Source organism: Malania oleifera, chromosome 5, assembly GCF_029873635.1.
Source record: "Malania oleifera isolate guangnan ecotype guangnan chromosome 5, ASM2987363v1, whole genome shotgun sequence".
NCBI classification, from domain to species: Eukaryota; Viridiplantae; Streptophyta; class Magnoliopsida; order Santalales; family Ximeniaceae; genus Malania; species Malania oleifera.
The window spans coordinates 23454623-23480249 of NC_080421.1; the positions used below are offsets into that span (position 1 = coordinate 23454623).

The 25627-nt window shown below is 37.3% G+C and overlaps 1 protein-coding gene across 5 annotated transcripts in view; it reads left to right on the forward strand.

Annotated features, from left to right (window-relative positions):
- Nucleotides 1-43: 43 nt before the first annotated feature.
- Nucleotides 44-25627, forward strand: part of LOC131155339 (QWRF motif-containing protein 2) — a 32451-nt gene continuing 6867 nt past the window's right edge. For 2 of the 5 annotated variants that reach the window (XR_009136783.1, XR_009136784.1), the window contains exons 1-4: nt 66-1823; nt 14786-14905; nt 22571-22687; nt 22780-22869. Coding sequence is in view for 3 of the 5 variants with exons in the window: in XM_058108395.1 (XP_057964378.1) it covers nt 408-1823; nt 14786-14905; nt 22571-22687; nt 22780-22869 (1743 nt within the window). In the remaining 2 variants the exon portion in view is untranslated. Of the gene's footprint in view, nt 1824-14785; nt 14906-22570; nt 22688-22779; nt 22870-25627 lie in introns of all 5 variants that reach the window. The other 3 variants (XM_058108394.1, XM_058108395.1, XM_058108396.1) reach the window with 3 other exon arrangements.

Here is a 25627-nt window from a genome sequence, read left to right on the forward strand (position 1 = left end):
ATCTGTCAATCTGATCAACGTTTTAACGTATCTCCAAAGATTCACAAAACCCCAGAAGCCCAAAACCCACTATTCTTTCACCTAAATTCCCAATCTCCGTTAACCAAGTCGCTTCCCTGTATGTCTCTCCGGCGTATTTTTTTAGCTGGAAAAAGTTTATCTTCTTGACCCTCACCGGTAACCCCTCTTCTTCTCTCCGGGAAAACCATTTAGTATTTGGTACTTGGATGCGCGTTTTTGTCTCTGTTTCTGGATACCTTACAATGCCGTGTGTACTGCTACGAAGTTGTGTTCGTGACAAAACAGTGGGATTTCTTGATCTGCTGCAGGTTTGAGCTGTTGAGAAGAGCGGCCTTTGTGGGTAATCCTGTTCTGTTCGAGGAAATGTGAGGAGATTTCTCAGTTCGATGATGGTGGCTGCCATTTCTGAAGCAGCGTCAAACAACCCACAAAACCCCAAAGCCCCCTCCCATGGCGAGACCCTTCGAAACCCAAGAAGAACCCCTTTTTTAGATAACGGGGTTGGTCCTAGAAAACCCAAATCCAGAGAAGTGCCCTCCAGGTACTTGTCCCCTTCGCCATCTACCTCAACTTCGTCATCTTCTTCATCTTCCAGAAGATGTTCATCTCCGCTGGTTTCTAGAACGACAAACACGACTTTTGTATCGACGCCATTCCCGGCATCCACATCGGCTTCTTCAGCTCTCAAGCGCTCCCAATCGGCTGACCGGAGGCGGCCTGCGACTTCTAGACCCACCAGACCTCTGCCAGAGTCAAGAATCTGCAATGGCAGTGAGATATCGGCAGCTACGAAGCTTCTGTTCACTTCAACGAGGAGTTTGTCGGTGTCGTTTCAAGGAGAAGCATTTTCGCTTCCGATTAGCAAAACTAAGGCAGCTCCGCCCCCAAATTTGAGTAGAAAGAGCACCCCGGAACGGCGGAGGATCATCCCGTTGAGGGGGAAGGTTGACGGTGGAGGTGGAGATCAGGTGGAGAACTCAAAGCCGAATGATCATCGGTGGCCAGGTAAGACTCGGCCTGCAAATCCATTGTCTATGAGTTTAGATTGCACGGGTGATAAAAAGAAACTGATTGGATCCGGAGTGGGGGTTCGGGCATTGAAGCAATCATTGATTGATGAAACTAGAAGGGCATCTTTTGATGGTAGAATGGGCCTAGATTTGGGCAATGCTGAATTGTTGAAGGGGTTTCACCCTGCATCGGATACTAACTCTGTGCCTTCTGATATCACTGCCTCGGATAGTGACAGTGTTTCCTCTGGCAGCACATCAGGTGTGCAAGAATGTAATGGGGTTGGGCAAGGGCGAAGTATGCCCCGGGGCATTGTTGTTTCAGCAAGATTTTGGCAGGAGACAAACAGCCGGTTGCGGCGGCTGCAGGACCCTGGTTCTCCATTGTCAACAAGCCCTGCATCAAGAATGGCAGCTCCCCCAAGGTTCTTGCTGTCAAAGAAGTTTCCAAGTGATGGCGCATTGCCATCTCCCAGAGCAATGTTGTCTCCTGCGCAGGGAGTCGCCAGGCCTGCATCACCAAGCAAAATCTCATCTTTGGCATTGTCACCATCTAGAGGAATTCCCAGTCCGTCTAGGGCCAGAAATGCAGCTTCCAGTGCTTTGAGTAGTAATTCTGGCAGTGCACCTTCCGTTTTTAGTTTTCCTGTTGATGTTCGGAGAGGGAAGATGGGCGACAATCGTATCATAGATGCACACCTGTTGAGGCTCTTGTATAACCGGCACTTGCAATGGCATTTTGTGAACGCAAGAGCGGAAGCTGCAACATTTATGCAGAAACTGAGTATGGAGGTATGGTGAATTTGAATTTTTATTTCATTGTATTGAGCTCATTGAATTTTGTTTCTCGTGATTATTTTAATGTATGTTTTTTGAGACATCCTGGTTGCCGAGTTATGGTTGATGCCTGGTAGGATTTGTTTTCATTTTTAAATTATTTTTTCGTTTCTCTCTTGAATGCTAATCTGAGTGCATTTCCTGCAACCCGTACTACAGAATTCATGTGAGGGCTTTCCCTTAATGATTTGATCGCAAGCAGTTTCACTTTTTGCTCTGACGGGGCTTCATTTTTCATGTTGAATGCCAGTAATTTTCAACGTGACACATTTTGTCTGTCAAATGTTTCAAGTGCTTTATATGACTCTGCATGACATCAGTTATTCTGTGTGAGAGGCAGTTGTATTGTTTTCTCTTTTAGGTATGCTATTGCCTTTGGTCAATGTTTACCATTTCTGACTTTATTTAATATGTCTACATCTTTGGATTCAAGCACAGAATCGGGGATGAGGAAAGTTCTTGCCCATTATTATAGGCTTCAACTGGATATTGGACTATTAAAAGCTGTTTATCAGTTGAGTCGAATGGCATGCATGTGCCAGATCCACCATTTTTTGTAGCAGCTGTGTGCATTGAACCAATTTAGCAATCTAGAAGAAATGGAATTCTGAGATGATTGCTCAAAAGCATTTAAAGCTTATGCCAGGTTTAGTAAGCAATAATGCTATTCTGATTGGAACTATGATTCGAGCAAATTCTCATGGGACGAAGAGTGGCTTAGAAATTTCCATGTGCAATTTTAGTATTGATAAGGGAGTGTGTATGTGGTTTATGTCATCTTTTTCAAGATTTAAGTTTCTATTGTTGTTGCTGGTGGTGTGGTGCCCCCCACACCTCTGGGTGTGACACATAGCACACAATTCTAGAACCAATTAACAATTCTACAAGGTCATGGACACTCTTCCTGATTACTGTCATTAAAGTACTATCTTTGGCCTTATATTGGGAAGACATGTAAACCCATGTATTCATTTTTAGCATGAAAGGTTTGAAGTGCAAAAGTAAGTGTAGTCCTTGTCGCAGTAAAACTCATTTCTAGTAAAAAAGATTCAAAGATCAATGCTTTTTAATTTTCAGAATAGCTGTCATCACTTGTAGGTGCTCTGTTCCCTGCATTTAACATTTGATAGCCTATGGTGGTTATTTTAACTTTTAGTCTACCATAATCAGTTCAGCAATTTCCCTGTTAAACGTTACCGGAAGACAAGCATTCATGGCTCAAATACTGAAACCACTGTCAAGATCCTTTGAGCTTATGGGTAAAATATGGACATTGTGCGATCTTGATGACAGAGGTCAAGAGACATAGAACGCCAAGTGGATCCCTAAGTAAGCATCTCTCTCTTGGCCTTAGCAGCGTCAATAATGCTATATATATATATATATATATATCATCCAGGTCATACCATGGAACTCCTAGCTCACATGTACTAGTCTTGGGGACATCCTACCAGCAATGAAACAAATGTAAAAAGAATTAATAGGCATATGCTGTATATTTAACCAAATAGCATGACCTCTGCCTTTCTTATGTGGCGCCCCTTGTGATGGTTAAGGAGTTTTCTTCTTCTTTGGATCATAAGCAAGATCTTTCACTTCTTTGTTCTATTACTTCTTATCATCTGTGGTCTGCTTGGCCTTTGCCTCATGAGGAAATCCCAAGAACAAGTCATTTCTACACATATGAAGCTTTGGGAGACCCATTTTAGTCAACGAATGGGCATACCCGTAGAATGAGCTAATATAATCTGCTGAGTAAATCAAACTCTCTGTAAAGCAAACACTCTTTTCAAGTTTGGTACAAACAATTCTCATCAATAGGAATTAGTTGCAGGATTGTTGGTCCTTGGCCAAAGCCGTGTCTACTAAAGCATGCCCTGATCATGGTCAAATTGGCAAGCTATGTTATGCACAGCACAAAGCTCATTCAATCTCTACTTCTTATCGACACCCTCACGGAGGACTCAATCATGGCCAAAAGTGTTCCAGGGGAGGACCAAGCAATTAAGTCCCTCCTCATCCCTTAAGGCTCTTCTGTATTTGGCTAGATTAAGTGTATGGTTCGATTAGAGTGGGTATGAATGCTTGCATAGCGTGAAGCCTGTAACATCATTGGTGTAGGGATGGAATGTGAACATCTCCTCATAGTCAATGAATTGGAGTAGTTCTCCTTGTGAGGATTTTCTGTCCATGCTCAAGCTCAAGGATATTCCTTATGGCCATGTGAGATACCCTCATGTGCCCCTACTAGACTATTCCCTAGGAGTGGGGGCGTATTCCTTGAACCTCTCTCAAAAGAATTTTTGAAGAAAGGAGCACACTAGGCCAAGTGTGAAGTGGTGATCCTATGGTATCCATACAGCAATGGAGAGAATCCCTGCCCTTTTCCCCACATCAAGCAACTTGGTTGTATATGTTGAGAGAGTTAGCTAGCAAGAACACTTCCAACCCATGCTGTTTCATGAAGCTTAGACCTTCACTCCCGTTGAACCAATAAGGGGACAAATCTTCTATCAAATAAGGAGGGTGGGGGGGACAAATCAATTTCACACCTTGATTCTTATTTTCTTATAATTTTCATTGCCATTATTTATGAGGATTCTATTTTCTTATTTTGAGGTATTTTAGGGGTTTTAATTTCCAAAATTAAGCCCTGGTAGGTTAATAAGTTAGGAATATTTTGGAGGGATTTTTACTTAATGGGGAGGCTTATCTAGAAGGCTTCACTCAGGGTTTCGAGTGCTATTAATGGCCTTGTAAGGCAACTAACCATCTACATCACTTGATTAATAAAATTCAGTTTTCCCTCTATCCCTGTTTGCAGGAAACTCTATAATTGATATATGACAGGATTTAATGGCTCTGGCATTGATACTGTAAACACCCCATGCCTGATTGAAGAAGAAGAGGAGTTAAGTCCATGCAGTATGTGCAACTGATTGAATCTACAAGTTACAATAGAAGGACACACAATTGGTGCTATTGAACAGCCAAGAAGCCTTGTGCAACATGTGGGAATGGAGAAACGCCAAGTAGGATGGACGGAGCCAAACCCTCAGCCTCTGCAGCAAAGGGGTGTGGTATACAAGATTCAGACGAGGAGGACACTAATCCAGTTGTGGCAGGAGCCATACTGACTTTGCAATAGAGGATGTGGAGTGAGTCTCTAAGAAAGATTCAAATGTCCAAGAGGTTGAAGTTCTTTAGCATGACCATGTTTCTCCATAGCCTCAGAACTCAAACATGGGAAATGACAATCTTGATGTTTCTCCTAAAGAAGTTATTGTGCAAGTCACTGAAGAAAATTATGGAACTCAAGATGAGATGATTATTGAGAAACTAATGGAAGATTTAGCTGAGATCACATGGGGACATGAGCCGATAGTCTACACATTCCACAATCTCTTGAAATATGCAACAATTAAATATTTTTATTTCGTTGTAGTTGATGTATTTGATTTTGAAAAAATGTAGAGCCACTTTAGAGAAGCTGGACGAGTTGAGGATTGAGTCGAATGCATTGGAAAACAAAAATGAAAAGAAAGACAACACTTGTCAAATATTCTAAATTTATTTTTTGGTGGAATGGAAGCTTGCATCTTCAACTAATAAACTTAAGGAATAGTTTTCTTCTAGTGAGGGTCTGTCTAGGACGCAATAAGCAGAGAAATCAAACTGAATTTTATTTTTATTAATTTAATTCGTATCTATTATTTATAAGGATTTTATTTTCTTGTTTCTAGGTAATTTAGGAGTTTTAACAGCCAAATTTAAGTCCTAATAGCTTAGCATATATGTTAGGAATATTTGGAAGGGATTTTACTTAATGGGGAAGGCTTAATTTTAGGATTTCATGAGTTATTGAGATGGCTTTATTTTAGGGTTTTGATGGCTATAAATAGCGTTATAAGGCTGTTGGCCATGTGCATCACTTGATTATTAAATTTTGTTTTCCTTCTATTCCTATTTGCAGGAAACCCTAAAATTGATCTAAGACATGATTAATCACTCATTAATACCTTAAACTCTATGCTTTTGTTCTGTGTCACTCTCCCACCCAGCTGTTCCTTATTGCATTGCTTGAAGAAAAATTTTATCCAATGTATAAACTTGGGCTCTTAGAATTAGCTAGATATGTCTTGTTGGATTCTTTAATGGATCATTTGAGGAAGTGTACTTTTTCCATTTGTGGAGATAGAGAGATATTGACACTCCTCTCTCCAAAATAGTTTAACTATAACACGTAAGCCTCTTCCCTAGTGAATGTTATCTCGCCTTGTGTAGTCACCAATGTGTGGTAGAATTACTTTCACAAGCTTATATGTCCCCCCACATGCTCATATCATCATCATGATGAATAACAAGAGGTCAAGCATACATTTTCAAGTGCTACGGTGTGTATAAATCTCCTCATATCGTGTGTATATATATATATCCTATACTTCATTGCCTCCCCAAAGTTGAGTGAAAGTCTTAGGCTACCCTAAGCAAGTCTAAGGAAGCTCTCCCAAGTCTCCTCTCTCAGCCTTGAATCTCTGATTGAAATTGAATAGTAACTTACATGTTGGCTCTAGGATCTACTTAAATAAGCTTAATGCTTGTACTCGGGGTTGTGGATCTCACATCCTTTCTACAATTCACTTTCTCCCTAAAATGAAGTTTTGGAATTGACGTCATCACCGTATCAGCTCCTAATTGGAATGGTTGATACACCTTGTTACTATAAAGGGCCTTTAATGCCTTGATTTTGTGGAGTTCTTCCTTCTACCTTGAATGCCCTCCCTCTAGGAAATCCCATTAGTTGGAGAAATCTCTCTTCCTTGCATGAATGAAGTTTTTCTCCTAATGAGTTTGATTAGCATCTAAAGGAATATTCAAAGAATCCTTACAACCGCATGAAGCATGGTCTCTAGTGTCCAACATAGTATGTGTCTAACATGTTGACACTTTTTAAAAACAATCTTAAAAATTCAAGATAGATGCGGCAAGGACATGGAGATAAAAAACATGTATATTTTAATATATGATTATGTTAATAACGCATTTTTTTAAAAATCCAAATATGATCCTTTAAATAAATAGGATATCAAGCGTCATTGAATTTGCATATGATGTTGATGAATATGGTCCTTTTGATTTTCACACTCTTCATTGACTGATGCAAGATTTTTTTGGGTAATGTGATTGATGCAAGTTACAAGCTTGCTTAATTTGGATAATATATCTTTTTTTTTTTTTTGTTTTTTAAATATAAAAAATCTCTCAAAATTTGGTAATATTACTTTTTTTTTTTTATCAGAAAAATTTGATAATATTACATGGCTTAAAATTTGTATTTTTTCCCTTGTTCCAATACCCGCGGTGCCATGCAAGTGTCAGACGCATGTCCATAACTAGTAATAAGCTTGACATGTCGGAGAGGTGTCCAACGCATGTGGAGGCTGTCTTGGAGCAGTGTTGGTGTCTTTCGGACGCAGACACTCCCATTTTGTTGAAGTGTCGGTGCATTAGAGCTGCAATGAAACTCTGAACAAGTTTGCTGCAAGGATTTCAAAGAAGGTTCAGTTATGTTGAAATTAAAGGAAATCCAAGCATTCATACATCCACTAAAGCCAATTACAAGAGAAATCAATGGGTTTGTGCGGTCTTACTAGGATCAGACACTCATAGGCATAGGAATATTGGAATATTCATGGGTTACATGGCATGATCCCTAATTAATTTTGGGATTCTGGGATGACTTGGAGAGGCTTGGGGTGATTGGTTTGAATTGGTTCAGTTAGGGAACCTTGGTATTCCCTTAGCCTTTGCTTAGCATGGAGGTACCTAAATATGGTGTGTTTCAGGTCATGCTATGGGTATGAGAACATGATAAGACTACCTAAGAGATACACAGCACTATGGGGGGTAGTCTTAGTCAGTGCGTCGTTTCGAGTCTAAGCATGCTTGAACCACCTATTTGGGTTGCTTAGTGTGTATGCTGTATTTTGGATCATGATACATTTTAAATTATTTACATGATCTTTTTTAATAAGCATTGAAGGTGGCATTAGGAAAGACATTTTTAGGCTTAGATCCATGAGTTATGTTTGGTTTATGCAATGTCTATTTCAAGGAATAGAAGGATTATATCATAAGGATTTGATAACTTACAAAGAAGATGTGTTGTAATTATTAAGAGAATGATGTGCAAAAGTTTCTATGAGCCCATAATATGAAAAAAATAAGGAATGACTATTCCCAAATTTTACCATGGCAACAACTATTCCTATCCTATTCCATATTGGAGGGAATAAAACACAAGCTTTTGCATGAATGGCTTTTTCTCCTAAATTATTATATTCATATAAATTATTATTGCATTCCCATCTTATCCGATTCTATTCCTAGAACCTTAATCTTTACGTTTTAATGCACATAGATGGATAAGTTTTTCAATAATGATATTGAGCTAATAAGTCAACAAGGTGGTTGAGGTTTTTAATTAAACTGTTAATTAATATTTTTGGAACTTAAGTCCATGACTACTGCCTAAAACTCCATACTAGCAATTTACAAACGAAAATATATTTTTAGAAGATAAATATCATCTCTGAAAGACACTTGGCTGTCCTTTGTTTTACTTTGGTTAAATAAAAAGTAAAAATACTCTTTGGTGTAGACTTAAAATATGTATAGTTCTCTCTATCCTTCTCTCTCTCTTTGTCCTTTGAAGCAAAGCTGTGATCACGAACCACTGTGAGAGCAGCTTCAGAGCTCTCCGCATTTTTTTTTGAAGCAGACCTCTAAATACTTTGAGATGTTCTCTCTCTGTGTCTCCCTCCCCTCCCTCTCCCCCTCTCTTACACATGTACACACAAAAGCACCTTTGATGATTCAATTTGAGACTTGGTGTGGTAAGTGTCTACCATCCCTCTACCGTGTAACTATTTCACTGGAGTTGTTTATTTCAATGAATTCCTGAAAACGCAAGATTTCAGTTGGATTTTGAATTTATAGTATGAATTCAAATGGATACTTGTGAAAGTAATTTATGCTGAATTCTTTTCATACTTGTGTCGTTTATCTATGATTTTTTTTACAGAATGGTCGTCCCATTTTTTTTTTTCTCATTTTTTTGAATATTTTCATTTGAATTTTGATCAGATGGTTAATACATTTGGGTTGCCACTTTTTTAATGATTTGGATACCACATCCGGGATGCAAATGTCCTGCGAATTCTGACACAGTCTTGATTGTAGTTCCCAGGGGGGACGGGTGTTCAGCAATCCTGGTAACTATGGCTTAAAGTGCTCGAGTTCTAGGTTATCTATTACACAAATTTTTCCTATTCTTCCTGAAATGCCACATGCTAGTGGATCAAGAAAATACACACTTTCTACTGGTTAGAACAATACATGGCATCTTTTCTATAGGATGAACATCTTCAGACCATTATAAATGCACCATTTATTTCTCCTTCTAGGAAGCTTTAAGCCCATTTCATTCTAATACTCTCTCTCTGGAGGAAGACTTCATATCTAGAAAATTTTAACCACCTTACAACATTCCTGTACTTTGTGCAAACATTTCTTGACTTCTCGACTCCGTGAGTGCTGTACTCTCTCATCCTTTCATCATCTGGTGTTCCCTTACCTACTACCTGACACTTGAGATGCAGAGAATGGTCCAATTCTCCTCTCAGCCCTCTCCATTTCTTTCCATTGCATTCATGCAACACAAACACACCTCATAGTATTGAACCTTTATCTGCACAATTTTTATTAATCATTGCCATATGAGGAACACAACCTTTAATGAAGTTGAGGAAACTCACATAGTTGTCTCTGCCGCATTTCCTAACTCTTGAAAATAAGATTTCATTGAGAAACTACCATGAAATCCACAAGTCCAGGCCACCAAATGAATAAGGGTTACATATGGATATTCAAAATGCGGTATATGAACATTATGGGTAATTATTAGTCATACCGTACATCTCAATCGGAACAAATTTGAAAATGTAGCAGAGAGATATGAAGCACTGAACCAGGAATACTGTAAGTGATCAACAATGGAGAAAGAACTTAACACCTTATTATGCAGATGACTAAGACTGGAATTGAATGCATTGTTGAATGATTCCACTGCACTTGAATTTTCTGGTGGAGATGACTTGGGCAAGCGCTTTCTGTTATACAGTAGCTTTGCGCTTGTAATGGGGATATTATCAAAGAATAAGAATGATGGAAGAATGCCTGGAACAGATGAGACATCATATACAATATTGAATAAGAATGGTTCTTTGGTGGATCATAAACACTCTTAAACTTAAAACTAGGTGGAAACAAAAGAGGTAGTGAAGTGTCACGTAACGAGGATATTACCAAAGAATAAGAATGAAGGAAGAATGCCTAGATCAGAAGAGACAGAGAATATAATATTGTATAAGAATGGTTCTTTAGTGGATCATAAACGCTGTTAAACTTAAAACTTGATGGAAACTGAAGAGGTAGTGAAGTTTCATGGGACAGCAGATTTCCAAGGTCAGAAGGAATCACCTTAGCTGTAACTTGCCTAAAATGTAGTCATGCCCATGCAGTGACCAGACTATGCCAAGTCCTATCCAGCCGTACTCATCTTCATCCGTGGAAACACTCCAATGTTCAAGTCTCATGGCACGACTCCTTGTCCTAACCAAGATTGACATTGAGAAACCATGATTCAAACTGTAAGGGAGTTGAATTCGTGTTCCACAAGCACTAGGGGTAACTCTCATCCCCACGAGATAATCCTCATGCAAGAGCACTTCCTACCCACTAGGCGGAGCTAAGAAAAGTAACGTCATACACTAATCGAGTTAGACATACAAAGGATCAATGTCCCTTGATAGTCAAATTGTGTATGAGATGACACCACCCAATAGTGTATCCAAGGGCCAACATGAGTGTAACTCCCAACATGAGGGTTGAGAGTGACGCATGACTTCATTTTCCAATTAGTTGTCCATGGGGATTCCAATCCAAACGAAAGCCTAAAACACCCCTTGAGGATGTCAAGAGCCCACCCTGAGCGCTCCTCAAGGTGCTCACTTAGTGCCTAAGAGCACATTGGGGTTGGGGGTTGGTGGTTTAAGGTTTCTCACCTAGTGTTCCCCCAAGGTAATCTCTTTGTTGCATTCTTGTTCAAGTTTGAGTAACCAGCTGTGGGTCTAATGATCATACTCCATAGCCTGGGAACGCCTTCATGATAATTATCCAACCCACCACAATGTCATAGTGACATTCAAAATGCATCCTATAACATCTCCATAACCGAGTCCATGTCAACCAAGGTTCCTTTCACAATCCACCTGACATGAACACTGTACCCTTCCAAGGTCGCCCAACAAGCCGTTTTGCATGTGTCACGAATACAAGAACATAGCACTGTACATTTTTCCCCACTCCATCTTATCAATTCCTCATTGATAAAAGCACATATCTGCTCCTAAATTCCTGAAGCAAGAATTCTTGGAACAGTCAAGCTCCTACGATCCATTTCTCCATGTCACATTGACTCATCTTGGTTCTTGCTGTAGACCAGAATCCCAATTCTCATGCAAAGATCCTTGTGTAACACATCCCTGGACGGAAAGTACTCTTCTACTTTGTGGGGAACATAGATGATGTGTTCTTCTGGCATGATACTTGGTGCGACAATTCCCAACTCAGCTTCTTTTTTGTTTGATCTTCGAACTTGCAAGCAACAGGGATGCCCTTATTAGCCAACACATGGTGTTCACCAGTCTAGGGATTGTTTGGGATATTCCTTTGAATAGAAATGCTTTCAATTGGGAACTTGATTCTCTTGCAGATTTTTTTCAGCAGTCTCTGTAAGTCTCATTGTCAGGCCAATTCCGATGAGCCCAAATGGGTTTTGGGGAAAGATGGGAACTTCACTGTCAGCTCTTTCTACAAATACCTTAGTTCCCTGGCTGGGAGCAGCACTAACTTAGAAGCTGATTTGGAAAACGACTGCCCCTTCATAGGTTGCCTTCTTCACGTGGGAGGCTACTCTTGGAAAAGTCCTTACTGTAGACAATCTTCAGAAAAAAGGTTCCCTCGTCTATTGGTGCTTTTTATGTCTGGAGCAGGAGTAATCGGTTGATCACGTCTTTCTGCATTGTTTATGGACCAAGAAATTGTGAAACTTAGACATCTCAATTGTAAAGCAGAAGTGGGTCACTGCAGCTACAGTTGGGGGGGGGGGGTTAACTCTGGGCTTGAAAAGGGCTCAGATCAAATAAAGAAAGAAGGAGTTTCTCCCTCATTCCCCTTTGCTATTTTCTGGGTGGTGTGGAGAGAAAGGAACAGAAGAGCCTTTGAAGGAATCATCTCTCCTATTCAGGCTGTAATGGTCCATTGGATTGTTATGATCTCTAGCTGGAATTCCAGGCTGGTTGAAGGGACCTGATACAGGACAAAAAGCAAGGCCTTGGGAAGATCCATGTTGGAGAATCTTTTAGAAGAATTAGATCGATGATTGTTGGGTTTACTTAGTAGTTTATTATGTGTTTAGTATTAATCAGTATATGATTATGTGTATTTGGGGGTTGTTTGTAATTTTTGTGTAATGTAGGGGTTTGTTTGTAATTCATGTTGTTTTGGGGGTATATGTGTAATTTGATGTGAAGAGACTTTCTTATAAATAGTGTGTGAAAGCCATGTTTTAGAGGCTTTCTCCCATGGTTGCAGATCCTTGATGCTGCCCTTGCATCATTTGGTATTAGTGTCCAACCATGATCCCATTCTTCCATTTCAGTCTCCCATTTTCCCTTCACTTGTCTTATCTGTTCTGTTCTCCTGTTCTGTCCCTGATCCCCTACTGCCCAACAGCTTTCTGCCTTCTTTCTTCTTCTCTGTTTCTCTTCTTCCTCACTTCTTCTTCTCTCAATTCTCTCCCATAATTCTCTTAACTCTCTTTCTGATTTATGAATTTTGTTGCGGTCTCCTTTACTTGCAGCAGTTTCTGCCTAGCAATTCCTCCTATCTTCTATCATCTTCTTCCTCTTTTCTTTTCTTATATCTTAATTCTTTCTCGTTCTCTCTATTTCTGAATTCAGTTAAAAAAAAAACAGGGGGAGCAGTTCTGAACTTTTCAAAAATTCCAGTTGTGTCCTGAGCACCTCTTTCTTGATGATTTTTGAGACACCTCCACTTCCATAAAAAACGGAACTCTGCAAGACCCTAGCCCCTAAAGGGCTGTTTGGTATCATTGTCAAAAATTATGAAAACGAAAATTAGAAATGAAAACAAAAAACCAGAAATAGAAACTAAAAATTGAAAACCAGCAACCTGTTTGGTTAATATTTCTAAAACTAAAACAAATTCAGAGCTTGATTAAACAAATGTTCATTTTTGTCATTAAATCAAATAACAATTAAAAAATATGATTAAGATAATTAAAGTATGAAGTAATACATTAAAAATACTATAATAAAAATAAAAATTATTTTATAATTATTTCACTTAATTATTATATTTCAAAATTCACTTTAAAAGAACAATCTTATTGTATATGACAATTGAAATATAGTAAAAATATTTTGTAAATGTATTTAATTATTTTTAATTTTTTTAAATTTTATGTGCATTTTTATTTTAATTATATTTAAATTCATCTGATCATTTTAGTTTAAATTTAATTAAAAAATATAGATAAAATGAATGATTTATTCCAAAAAATATCATTCTAGACTAAAATATTCTAACAATAGGTTGCCAAAACAATGGAACCATAAAATCTGGTTTTCAATTGTTCGTGAACAACTGAAAACCGGTGATAGAAACAAAAAACCATGAATGGAAACAAACACGTTTTCATAACCTCTTTCTTCACTGTATAGAAATGGAAACAGAAAACTGAAAACAGAAATGATACCAAATAGACCGACCCTAGAATTTCTTTGTTGTCTGATCACTGGAGGAGCCCCACAGGCAGGTCAAAATTTTCCAGCCGTCAGCTCTTTGAAAACCCTAACTGCCTGTGTTTTTTTCATCACATCACCAACACCATTGAACTCCTCATCCCTTGATCTCCCTTTGACCAAAGTTTCATTGTCTGATTTTATAATTTTTAGTGCTCAGACTCAGACAACATCAAATCAGTGAATCTCCAGATATTTTAATTACGCTTCAATTTTCATGATGTATAATGTTAGTCGTGCATACTCTATTGTCTTCAAATGTCAAATACTTCTTTTTTTGAAGCAAACATCTCACTTTCAATGTTGCAGGGAATTCAGTGAATCAATACATACCTACAACTCACGTGCTTTTCATATTTTTTGTCTGATTTTTAGGATTTTTAGTGCTTACAGAACACCAAGTCATAAATAGTGAATCTCCAAGTATTTTGAATATGTTTCCTTCTTTGTTTTATATAACAGCCAGTGTTGTGCTCAAATGTCAATCACTCAAATTCTTTGTTCGGGTTGCTTATGGGCCTGTCTATAAATTTGTTCGAGGTGCATGCAGCACTAGTCCACAAGGACACTGGCCTGGTTGATCATTCACATTTCTGCATTATATGTAGCATATTTCATATTGTAGTTACAATTTTAAATGTAGTTTATAATTTTAGTGTAAGATGCAATTAAAATGTGACAGGTATAGTTTTCTATGTGAAATACATGATTATAATATTTTATGTGAATAGATTCTAATAACAAAGCTTTGTTTTGCATAGTCTTGACGTGTTGAGTGTGCCTTGTGACGTTGTCTTTAAAGACATGTTGGGTGTGCATTCACCTTAAAACTGGCATTTACTAATGCTGTCTAAAAATGCATTATTTCTGCTGTACCCACACATAAGTTACTTCGTTGCGGAACAGTCAGAATAAAGGCCTTATGTTGTCTGAACTATTTTATAATCTGACTTGTTTTCTACGTGCCAGAAAAGCTTGTGGAATGCATCAATAACTATCTCAGATCTGCGCAAGTCTGTCAGAGGCAAAAGAATTGAGTTACAATTGCTGAAACAAAAATTAAAGCTAACTTCCATCCTCAAGGGGCAAGTAAGATTCATAACTTCCATCCTCAAGGACCATTATGTTGAGCATGATTTTCAAGTGTTGAAAGAATTATTGCTATTATGTGATATTGCAATGCTTTATAGAGAATTGTATGAGGTCTGGAAACTGATTTCCAGAGTGTTTAGGACTCTTTATTGTTATACTTGTGTAGTTTAGTGGGTTTCATAATATAAAATATGTATTAACCACTGTAAAGCTTTGGGAGCCCTTAATCATTTTAAAGAATTTACTACTAATGATTTATGGACTACAGCAGTGATAAGAACCAGTATTTTCTCGCTATGAACTGGGTTGCTGAAACTGTGGGAAAGGAAATTCTAGGCTTGGATGGTTTATGTTTGTATAGAGAAAGGAAAACAGCCTTGTCCTTGATCCTACTCACAATTTTTTGGATAGTGTGGGTGGAGAGAAATGCTAGAGCTTTTGCCGGGAAAACTACTTCTCCCACAATCCTCAAGGATAGATGGCTTACAACTCTTTCAAGTTTTAGCGGGCAGTACATGCTGGACTCCACACAATTCTGAAATTCTTGGATACCCTATCACACAAATGATTGAACTCTTTTTGTTTCTCTTTTCTTTGCTTGTAAATGAGGGGCATCCCCTTGGTTCCGTATTTATGAAATCTCTCTTTTCTGATGAAAAAAAAGAATGAAAAGAGTATGTTCTCTCCTTCCTTCATCTTTCACAGAACAAGAGATTTGTGGATGGCATGTGCATAGTTTTCAACCCTTTGAGGGCCAATCTACTTGTTTATCTCCTATACGCTATGTGTTTAAGCTGTAGGAACACATTGCTGTTCAATTCCTATAAAAGGAATATCTGCTCATTATAGTGCAACTTATAAGAAACTTTGTTGGACTTGTGAATGGTTCCTTCATTTGTTATGCCTCTTCTACTCCGTATAGTTTTTGGCACAGGTAGCCATACACCATGCATGTGTAGTTTATGTCCATTCTAATTATGATCTATCCCACCCAGCTGTTTGTAATCATGTGTTCCAAGCTATTGGTCTGAGATTCTATTTTTTGGGGATAGAAGTTAATTCATCTACACACTTCATTCCCTCAGTTTTTCACCCTGTGACCTCTATTGATCTGAGATTCCATTTGAGCGCAGAATAAGCCCATCATGCTCTTAACCTTTTTTGGTTCCAGCATCTCAGCATGCTTTGTCACAATCAGTTCCAGTGCCAGTGCCCAGGGTGCTATGGATTGCCCATTGCTTGGGTGGTAATGGTGATGGATTTTAGTTTGTTACTACTGGGTTATGCGGTATCTTCTTTTACAGTCTAGGAGCACTTCTTATAGTCAGGATCATAGTTGTCAAAAATTTGCAGTACATTTTATTTTGAGGAAATTGATACATTATACAACATATCTTAATTGACAAAAGACTTGCATGATACTTCTAGCTGAACTTGTGTGACAAAATACTTGCATGCACCCATTACTTGGGTGCATGATATGATACAATACTCACGATACAGCTAATTAAGAAACTTGTTGCTACTAACCCTTTATTCATTTTATTTAAGACTTTTTATTATTTTTTTAGGAATGTGGTTTGCCAAGCCGTCTTTAACATCTTAAATACTTATGCTATTGGTTTTTATTTATTTATTTATTTTTAGAAAAGATGTTTAGAGAAGCAATAATGTAAAAGGGGGAGTAATTTTATCTATCTCCCTCTTTTTCTCTCTCTCTATTTCTCCATCTCTCTCCCCTGAAATCTATTTTTGGATAGAAAAGACATACGCTACTGGATATTAAAGCTAGAATTGTGCTGTGTGAACTTTTCTCAGTCTCATAGAGGCTGTTGTTTGCGAATGCGCACAGCGGAAGCCTTCACACAAACTCATGAATTAAACAATCAAGCAGTGCAATCACTCAATGATGAACAATACGGAATAAGCAAACACTCAACAATGAGAAAAACGAAAGCAACAAAAAAAGACACAAGATTTACGTGGTTCGGAAATTTGCCTACGTCCACGGGAGTAGCAACTCTGGTTCTCACTATCAATAATGTCAGGCTTACAATTAGGGTTACAAACATTGATTATATACGAACCCTAAACGTACAGGAACCTTAGATCCTATCTAAATCATCTATGTAGCAATCCCCAGAGGAAAATCCTCCAATCCCCCCAATCTACTGATCTCCAAATTCAAAAATCGTAACTTGCGCTGAACGAAACAGTCGACGGTTTGAAGCCGAGAAGAATACTTCTGCATACTGCTTGAAACTGTCGACGGTTATCCCTTAACTCTGAAACCTTTGCGCACACCATCACCGGTTTTCATCCTGCAGACTTCTCTTTCATTCCTCGCTTCACAATGCTTTCACGGTGCATGCGTTCCACTCAAAATATGAACCACAAACCCAACAGAGGCTGAGTACCGTTTTTCTATTTCATGGTTCGGAAAGTGAAGGGGGTTCTAGTAGATAATTTTGTACTATTTAAGGAAGTCGTGATAAGCAAATAAAGGTTAGTCCAAGGCTTTTTTGACCTTAATGAATAAATGAGTTTTTTCTTTTACTTAGCTATATGTGTAAGAAAAGAGAACAATTTGGGATTGATCCCCATAAGGTACACACATAATGAATTGCGAAATTTGAGGTTTAAGATAAATAATTGGTTTGGACTAGGTTCTCCTCTCCTCTACAACCGCCCCCCCTCCCCCCCGGGGCTGTCTTCTTGGTAGCTGAAGTAATCAGAAAAATTTGCTATATTGACGAAATGCTGCAGAGTGTTCCATAAACACTTCAATTATAGCAACCCTAGTGTGGGAGCTGGATAATCATGAAACCCCGACTTATGAGAGGGTGGAATATTTGCAATTTTATGGGGATTATGGCTGGAGCATAATAATGCACGAATTTTTTTTCTGGGAAAAAAACTAAATTGGGTGCTGCTTTGGGATAAAATTCAATATTTGGCCTTACTGTGGTGCATTGTTTTTGGATTTTTCAGAGGGGTTAGTTTTCAAGAGATACAAAGAGATTGGAGGAACATGCTGGATTTTTGATCTTCTCTCTCTTTGTTGTTCTTAGTTTATTTCTGGTTTGTTCCAGACTTTTTCATATGTTTCATTCTCCCAATTGTAAATTATTTTCCTATTAATGAATTTCTATTTTTCTATTAAAAAAAAATATCATGGTTTTAGCTCTATTGTTTGAGCACTTGAAGGTGTTACATGCTTGTTCAGCTCCACAGACTTGGATAGTCACATCTATAGTCTTTTTGTAGCACATTTAACTCCTGGTTAAAGAAATGCTTTTTTCACACAGTTTTTGTGGATCTGTAGATATCCTATGCCAGACCTCCTTTATTGGTTATTTTTTATTTATAGATATAAGTGTTTTAAAATCAAGGCGCCCCTTAATGTGTTCGCACAAAAATGCCCAAGAAGTATTTAAAATGCATCACTCCCCAAATGCGTACGCCTTCTACTGCTGCGCGTACGCCTCAGCCAAAAAATTGTGCCTTTCATGCCTCAGAGTTTAAGGCATATGCATATTGAGCCCCCCATCAACCTGTTTGCTGAAAATATAAAGAATATTTTAAGAAATAAAGAAAAGGCAGATTAGGGCACGAATGCCCTTCATTCATTCAAGATCCAGTCCCTTCTGGGCCTCCTTGATGAAGCATCTCCTTCAACGAAGCATCCCTCTCGACAAAGCAACACCCTCGACAAAGCCTTTCTTTGACAAAGCTGTGTCGATCTTTCTCCTGCAAGACTCTTCCAAATCATTACTTCTGCTGACCACAATTCCCAATCTTCTCTCTCTCTGACCGGCTGATTGGTGTCTTCGATTCCCTTTCTCGTCTCTTGTCTCAACAGTTTCTCTCTCTCTCTCATAGTAGTCAGAGGCGCGAGGCGAAGGCGCGCGTCGCCTCGCGCCTCACGAAGGTGAGGCACACAACTATTAAAATGCTGTAAAATGCCTATTTGGGGTAATTGATATATGAACATATGAATATCTAGTAATATTGGAATTTAAAATGCCAAAACATTCAATCGCAAAATTGGAAATTTAATGAAATTGCCAAGGCCAAAAGCATCATCAATTCAACATAGTTCAACATCAAAATGAAAGAGTACAATAAAAGATTTCAAAGCAATAACCTAATAAGATTTCAAAGCAATAACCTAATAAAACATCAACATACTCATTTTGTATTTGTAGCTAATAGCCTAATACAAGCAATAATCTATTTAAGATTTAAGACTTATATAATGCATTTCCAAACAAATTGAAAAATAGTAACTAAATTCAGTAAAAAGAATATTATGTATTAGTTATAAACTTACATTAAAGATTAAACTACAAAGAAGAAGAAGAAATTGCGAAGGCTTTTGTTGGTTCGAAATGTGGAAGACGAAGTTGCGAAGGGTCGTGTTGGTTCGAAATGTTGAAGAAGAACTCACGCAGCTGGTTCAAAGGCTTGAAGACGAGCTCGCGAAGGCTTTTACTGGTTCGAAGGCTCGCAGACGAACTAACACTGCTAGTTCGAAGGCTCGCGAAGGCTCCTACTGGTTCAAAATGTGCAAGACTAACTCTTGAAGGGTGGTGGGGCTTCGAAGGGTTGAAGTGGGCTAGGGCTCTTGTTTGTTAGAGTCGAATGAGGGCGAGGGCTTTGGCCTCTGGCTATTTCTTCATTTAACAGGCTCAAAATTTTCAAGGCGTGCCTCACGGCGCTAGGCGCCCCTCTGCGCCTCATCGCGCCTCACTACGCCTCTTGTAGGTCGCCTCGCCTCGCATGGTATGAGGCATTGGCCTCTCTGCTCTCTCTCTCTCTCTCACACACACACACACACACACACACACACACACACACACACGAACTCGGGCCTATGTCTCTTGTTAAGTGGTCTCCCACTGCAGTCTCCAGTCTAGTACTCTATAGATGAGTAGATGACCTGTTCCCCGCACTTTTTTGTGTCCTTGTTTCATTTCTACTGGGTGTGAGTGCCGCATGGCGTTTTGATTATATATCCCATGCCACGGGTATGTGGCTAGTTAATGTATTTTAGACTTAAGAATTTTTTTGTACTATTTTTTAGTTTTAAAATTTTGACAGTAAAATTTAAAACCTATTTTAATAAATTTCATATTAATTTGATATATATAGTTTATTTTTATATATTTAAAATCAAAAATTAAATTCCCATAAGGCTTATGCCTTGAGGCTTACGTCTCGCCTTACACCTTTGTCTTTTAAAACATTGAATATATGTGTGTGTGTATTTGAATTTTTACGTTTTGTTGGCTCTTTGTACATGAGTTTGGCACCCCTTTGGTGTCTACTGAATACAATTCTCTCTCATACTTATCCAAAAAAAGGGGTTTATTTTCAAGAAAAAATGTAAAAAAAAAAAAAAGAAAAGAAAAGAGAGCGAAAAAGTTTATTTGTTACACTATACTTCATTGTAATTGATTGATGATAGTAGGAGTGTAGTGGAATCTAAGCTGGAACTTTGGACAGCCACATTAGAGTCTTAAGGGTTTAGGATAAGTAGGAATCCAACAAAATATATGAAATGTAGTTTCCGTAATGTAAGGAGTAGCAATAGAGAGAAAATTAAACTTGATAATCAAGATTAATAGCATTGATAGTTTTAGATATCTAGGATCTATTATGCAAGTTGAAGGGGAAATTGAAGAGGATGTGGTGCATAGGATTAAAACAGGTTGGGTAAAATGGAAGAGTGCGTCAGGTGTGTTGTGTAATCATAGAATACACTTAAAATTAAAAGGAAAGTTTTATAAGACAGCTATAAGGCCAGCTATGCTTTATGGTTCAGAATGTTGGGCAATTAGGAAACAACATGTACAAAAGATAAAAGTTGCTGAGATGTGAATGTTAAGGTGGATGAGTGGTTTAACACTAAAAGATAGAGTAAGAAGTGAGTATATACGTAATAATTTAGGCATAGCATCGGTTGAAAACAAGATAAGTGAGGGGCAGCTTAGATGGTTTGGACATTTGAAACGCAAGCCTAGTAGAGTACCTGTGAAGAGGAGTGAGTTCGTTATTATTTTCTGGCATGAAAAGGGATAGGGGTAGGCCCAAAATAACTTCGAATGAGGTAGTGAGGAAGGACTTAACAACCTTTAATCCAATAGAGGAAAACACTCTTGATTGGGTGAATTGGTAGAAAAAGGATTCATGTAGCAGACCCCACCTAGTGAGACTTAAGGCTTCTTGTTGTTGTACTATACTTCATTGTAGTTCTTTATTTATATATAAAACTGCACTATATGTTGTGTTACTATACTTCTTTTTTTTGATAAAGGAAACTTTATTGAAAAGCCATCAAGGGGATGCCAGCCCATGGTACAGTAAATCAAGCACCTTGAAGGGTTTCACACAAATCAAGGATTGCATCATAATCATTAACAACGGTCCCACTATGTCCGCTATTGACTGCAGTAAACCAATATTATTTGCTGTTTTTGTTTGCTGAGGTTGAGTTCTTCTTCTTCTTCTTCTTCTTAAACACTTCATACTTTTAGCTCTCTAGGTATTGTGATGTGGATTTTATGTCCATGTTAGACTTGATTAATTTTTTAAACTGGTAAATGGATTAGGCCAGTTGTCACGCCCTTGATGACCTTCTAGTGAATCTTTTTGCTTCTTTATCCATCCATAAAAGGCCCAGTAACAATCCACACCCAAGAATTGGAGAGATTTTGTTTTTGATTGCATTTCTCCAATAATAGGTTTGGAGAAAAGAAGGATAGTTTTCCTCTGAAGCCTGTAAAACACTTCCTATACTGAAGTGATCTGGAATGCCAATGTGAGCATCTGTCGGAATTAAGCTTAACTTTGCCTTCTGGAGGTGGTTTCCTAGAATCAATAATAGTGGGCAGGTGAAAGGAGGAACAAACCGAGATCCAGTTTGACGTGGTGACACTAGGATTTCTTGAATTTCATTTGTGTCTAATTTTCAAAAGAGTGGCTAAAAAGTATATTCTTTCTAAAAGCTCTTCACCTGAGAATGTGTATCTTGAAAAATCCGAGTATAGCTCTCAAGCTGAATCACCCATAAAGTTGGCCATAAGATCACAAGATTCTCCTAAACCAAAGCCAGCAGAAGAGATGTGCATCAACTACTTGATAAGGGGAAACCCAACTAATCCCAACCACTGAAACAACCTTTAATGCTATGAAAGTGGGATTCCTCTTTAATCTGGTCCTACTGTTAAGTTTTCGTTAAATAATTTTTGGAGGAGCCCCCTTTTGAAGTAGACTGAGGAAATCCAATGCCCTTTGAATGCATTTGTCTCGTAAAAGTGCTAGTGGACTGTGTTGATCGTATTTCTTTGCTTGGTTGAGTTTTCATGTTCTTTTGGTGTAGAAGCTGACTTTTTTGTTGAGCGATGCGTCTTAATATTTGAGCTTTTTTGGAGGAGAGCTCCTCTTTACCTAGTACTTCTTGTTTTGTTCTGCTATGATTACTTCTTGTTTTGTTTTGCTATGATTTTGTTTCCCATGATGTGTAGGGTGTATGTTTTCAATAAAACTGGAAAGGAAATTTTTATGAATGGCTGGATCTAGTGTATCAAGTTTATTTTTGTGTCAAGAAAATCAAGTTTTCTCTGCTGTACCTAATGCTGTTGCACTTGGTGAATTTAGATGACCTATCTGGAAGAATGGGCACTTGTAGATAGAGAAAACTCCATTTATTTGATGGGAGCAATTGAAGCTTTGGAGGCTAGTACTCTCCGCCTTCCCATTGTTGGAGGAGCAATAGTATGTGCCCCCAGTCCTTATGTTTAAAATTTTAATTGACATGTAGGCTTCATGGACCTTGAAAAATTTAACATTTCTTTTAATCCTGATAGGCTGACATCCAAAGTATGAAGGAAGCTGTTGGCTCTGCAGTTGATGTAATGAAGACAATGGCATCCTCAATATGCTCTCTTTTGTCAAAGGTAAACCCATTCTTCTCAAAGGTGTTACTAGATTCTTAAGGTCACAATATTCTCTTGATTTTATTCTCTTCTTGTCAGGATCATTAGCTTAAGCTTTGTTGAGGCAAAGCTAATTCTGCTACCTTGGTTTCCTAGCAATAAGTTCAATATCCCATATAATTTCTTAGAAACATATACCTGGAACAAAATTCATTTCATAGGTTGTGTTACTGTTTGTGAGTTACATTGTTATTATGGTTATTTAAAATCATGATTATGCAATTTTTTAGCTTTATTTTCTATTTTGAGTGTTTTTCCCCTGAAGTTTTAACTCATTGAACTTCTGATCCATTCCATTTGAAGCTGCAGTTTATTCGAATCTTTTCTCTGTGTGTGCGAGCATTATTGGGACATGTTACCGAGTTTTAAAGATTATGGCTTGTGCTAGAATCTTAATAGTATAAAAATTGACGTTGAAACCTTTTTCCTCAGAAAGCAGCGTTGTATATTTCAATATTTTGTAGGAAGTTGCAACTCTCTCTCTCTTTCTCAATAAACAGTGCATCCTTTTATTTAGTAGACTTAGTATCCTTTTATTTAGTAGACTTAGTATTTTTGGTTTCATCTAATCCACATCTAGAGGGTGAGCCTTGACTCAATGGCAAGGGTTTTACATCCAAACCCAAAGGTCAATCACGGAAATAATTTCTTCAAGTATGGGGTAAGTTTATGTACATCATGCGCTTCTTAGACCCCCAATGGTGTGGGAGCTATGTGCGTTGAATGTAACATTTTTTTTTTATCTAAACCACGTTGATTAAGTCCAGAGAAAATAAAAGTAACTTCATAGATGAATTATTTTCATGTTTCTAACGTTATGTTCAATTGGTTTCTTTTATTCAATTCAAATCAATAAAATTTCATTTGCGTCAATATTAAGTCATTTTTAAATAGGATGTAAAATGTTGATTTTGTTTTAGATAATTAATATATTTATGTTATGAGTATACATTGTAACTCTTAAATTTTATCTAATCTACATCCACACTAAGAGAAAAAATAAAATAAATTTAATTTCAAATAGACAAAAAATAATTTAATCCCAATCAATCTCTTTATTGTGATCCTACTGTCCAAATTATTTAATTCTTATACTAAAAATATTTACTTACTACAATTTCATGTGTTAAAATGATTAAATATTTATGTCATGCATATTAATATTAGTTATCAAATATCTTCAGGTACACATACAACTTGTAGTATAATCTATTCTACATATAAAAATGAATAGGTTAAATTATTTTTGGATCAAAATATCTTAAATTTTTTTTTCTAAATGTAATCCTTTTTTTATTAGACTTAATGCCCTTCGATTTGATCTAATCCACATCCAAATTAAGTGGAAATAAAAGTTGTTGAATCATAAAAAAACTCTTTTCATGTTTCTAAACTTAATTTTTAAAAAATATATCAACATAGTTTTCACATAAATTAATATTAAATCCTTTTTTGGATATTTGATAGAATATACATTGTTGACTCTGCTAAACAACGCAACATTTATCCTAATACTTGCATTTTATTTATTCTTTATCCTACATAGAAGAAAACAAACATAATTTTTTAATTGCCAGTTGTCACAAAAGTAATATAATCTCAAGCAAACTGTTCAAATAACTTAATTCTCCTTACTAAGAAAATTTTTACATACAATTTTTTTCATGTGGGTTAAAATGATTAAATTTTATGTATAAATGTTAATATTACTTATTAAATTTCTACCCTTCACCCTCACACTACTAGTACTACTAACATTAACTAGGTCACTCAGCATTGATGCTTTATTTAGCCTGTGTTGCAAGTGCACAAAAACTGTCTTACTACCCTTCCCGTATTTTTTCTTCTACATGTTATATACCTAGCTTACCATGAATGTGCTCTATTCCTTCTACATGTTAGTATTTTAGAAGCTTTTTCTTTTTGGGTATGTTGTTTAGTTGCCAGCATTTTGATTCATATAGCGTAACTAGTCTTATAGTCATCCTTTAGAACTTTCCTTTTCATTAAGAGTATTTTAAGATCACACAACACACTTGAAGCACTTCTCTATTTTACTGAATATGTATTACTTCTTCAAATTTTCCTTCTATCTTGCATAATAGCTCAAATATCAAAATGTACTAGTGATAATAATTTCTTAAACATTAAGTTTAATGTTTTCTCTAATATTCTTCTTAAAATGACTAAAATTATATTTCATGTATCTTATTTCTACTCATCTTAAAACTGAGTCTAGATTCTATCACTTTATAATCTTAGTAATTAGAATTCACAGATTTTTTGTGACTTATCCTTCCTGTCACAAGCATATGTATTTTATGGCCGTCATTACACAATTTTTACTCAACCCTCGCTTAGAGGAAGGGCTAAGCAGGTGGATAAATGGGTAGGAGAAATGGAGATTTCTCTCTCCATAACTCTAATTTGGATTCTACTTTATCTCTAGTTTCATCAATCAAGAAAATATCATTTGCAAATAGCATACATTGTAGAACCTCATTTTGATATTCAAAACAAACCCTTGATGTATGCCTATTTTTGATTGAAAATAGTCAAAATACTCTAAACTCTCTACCTGTAGGCCGAACACTAGTCATTACGTATCTTTGATAATATTGTACTCTTCCCCCCCTTCCTCTTCCTCCTAGAACCCACCATTCACCTTCCCTAGGTATCGATTATAGGCTTTATCTAGGTCAAATTCAAAATGATAGTC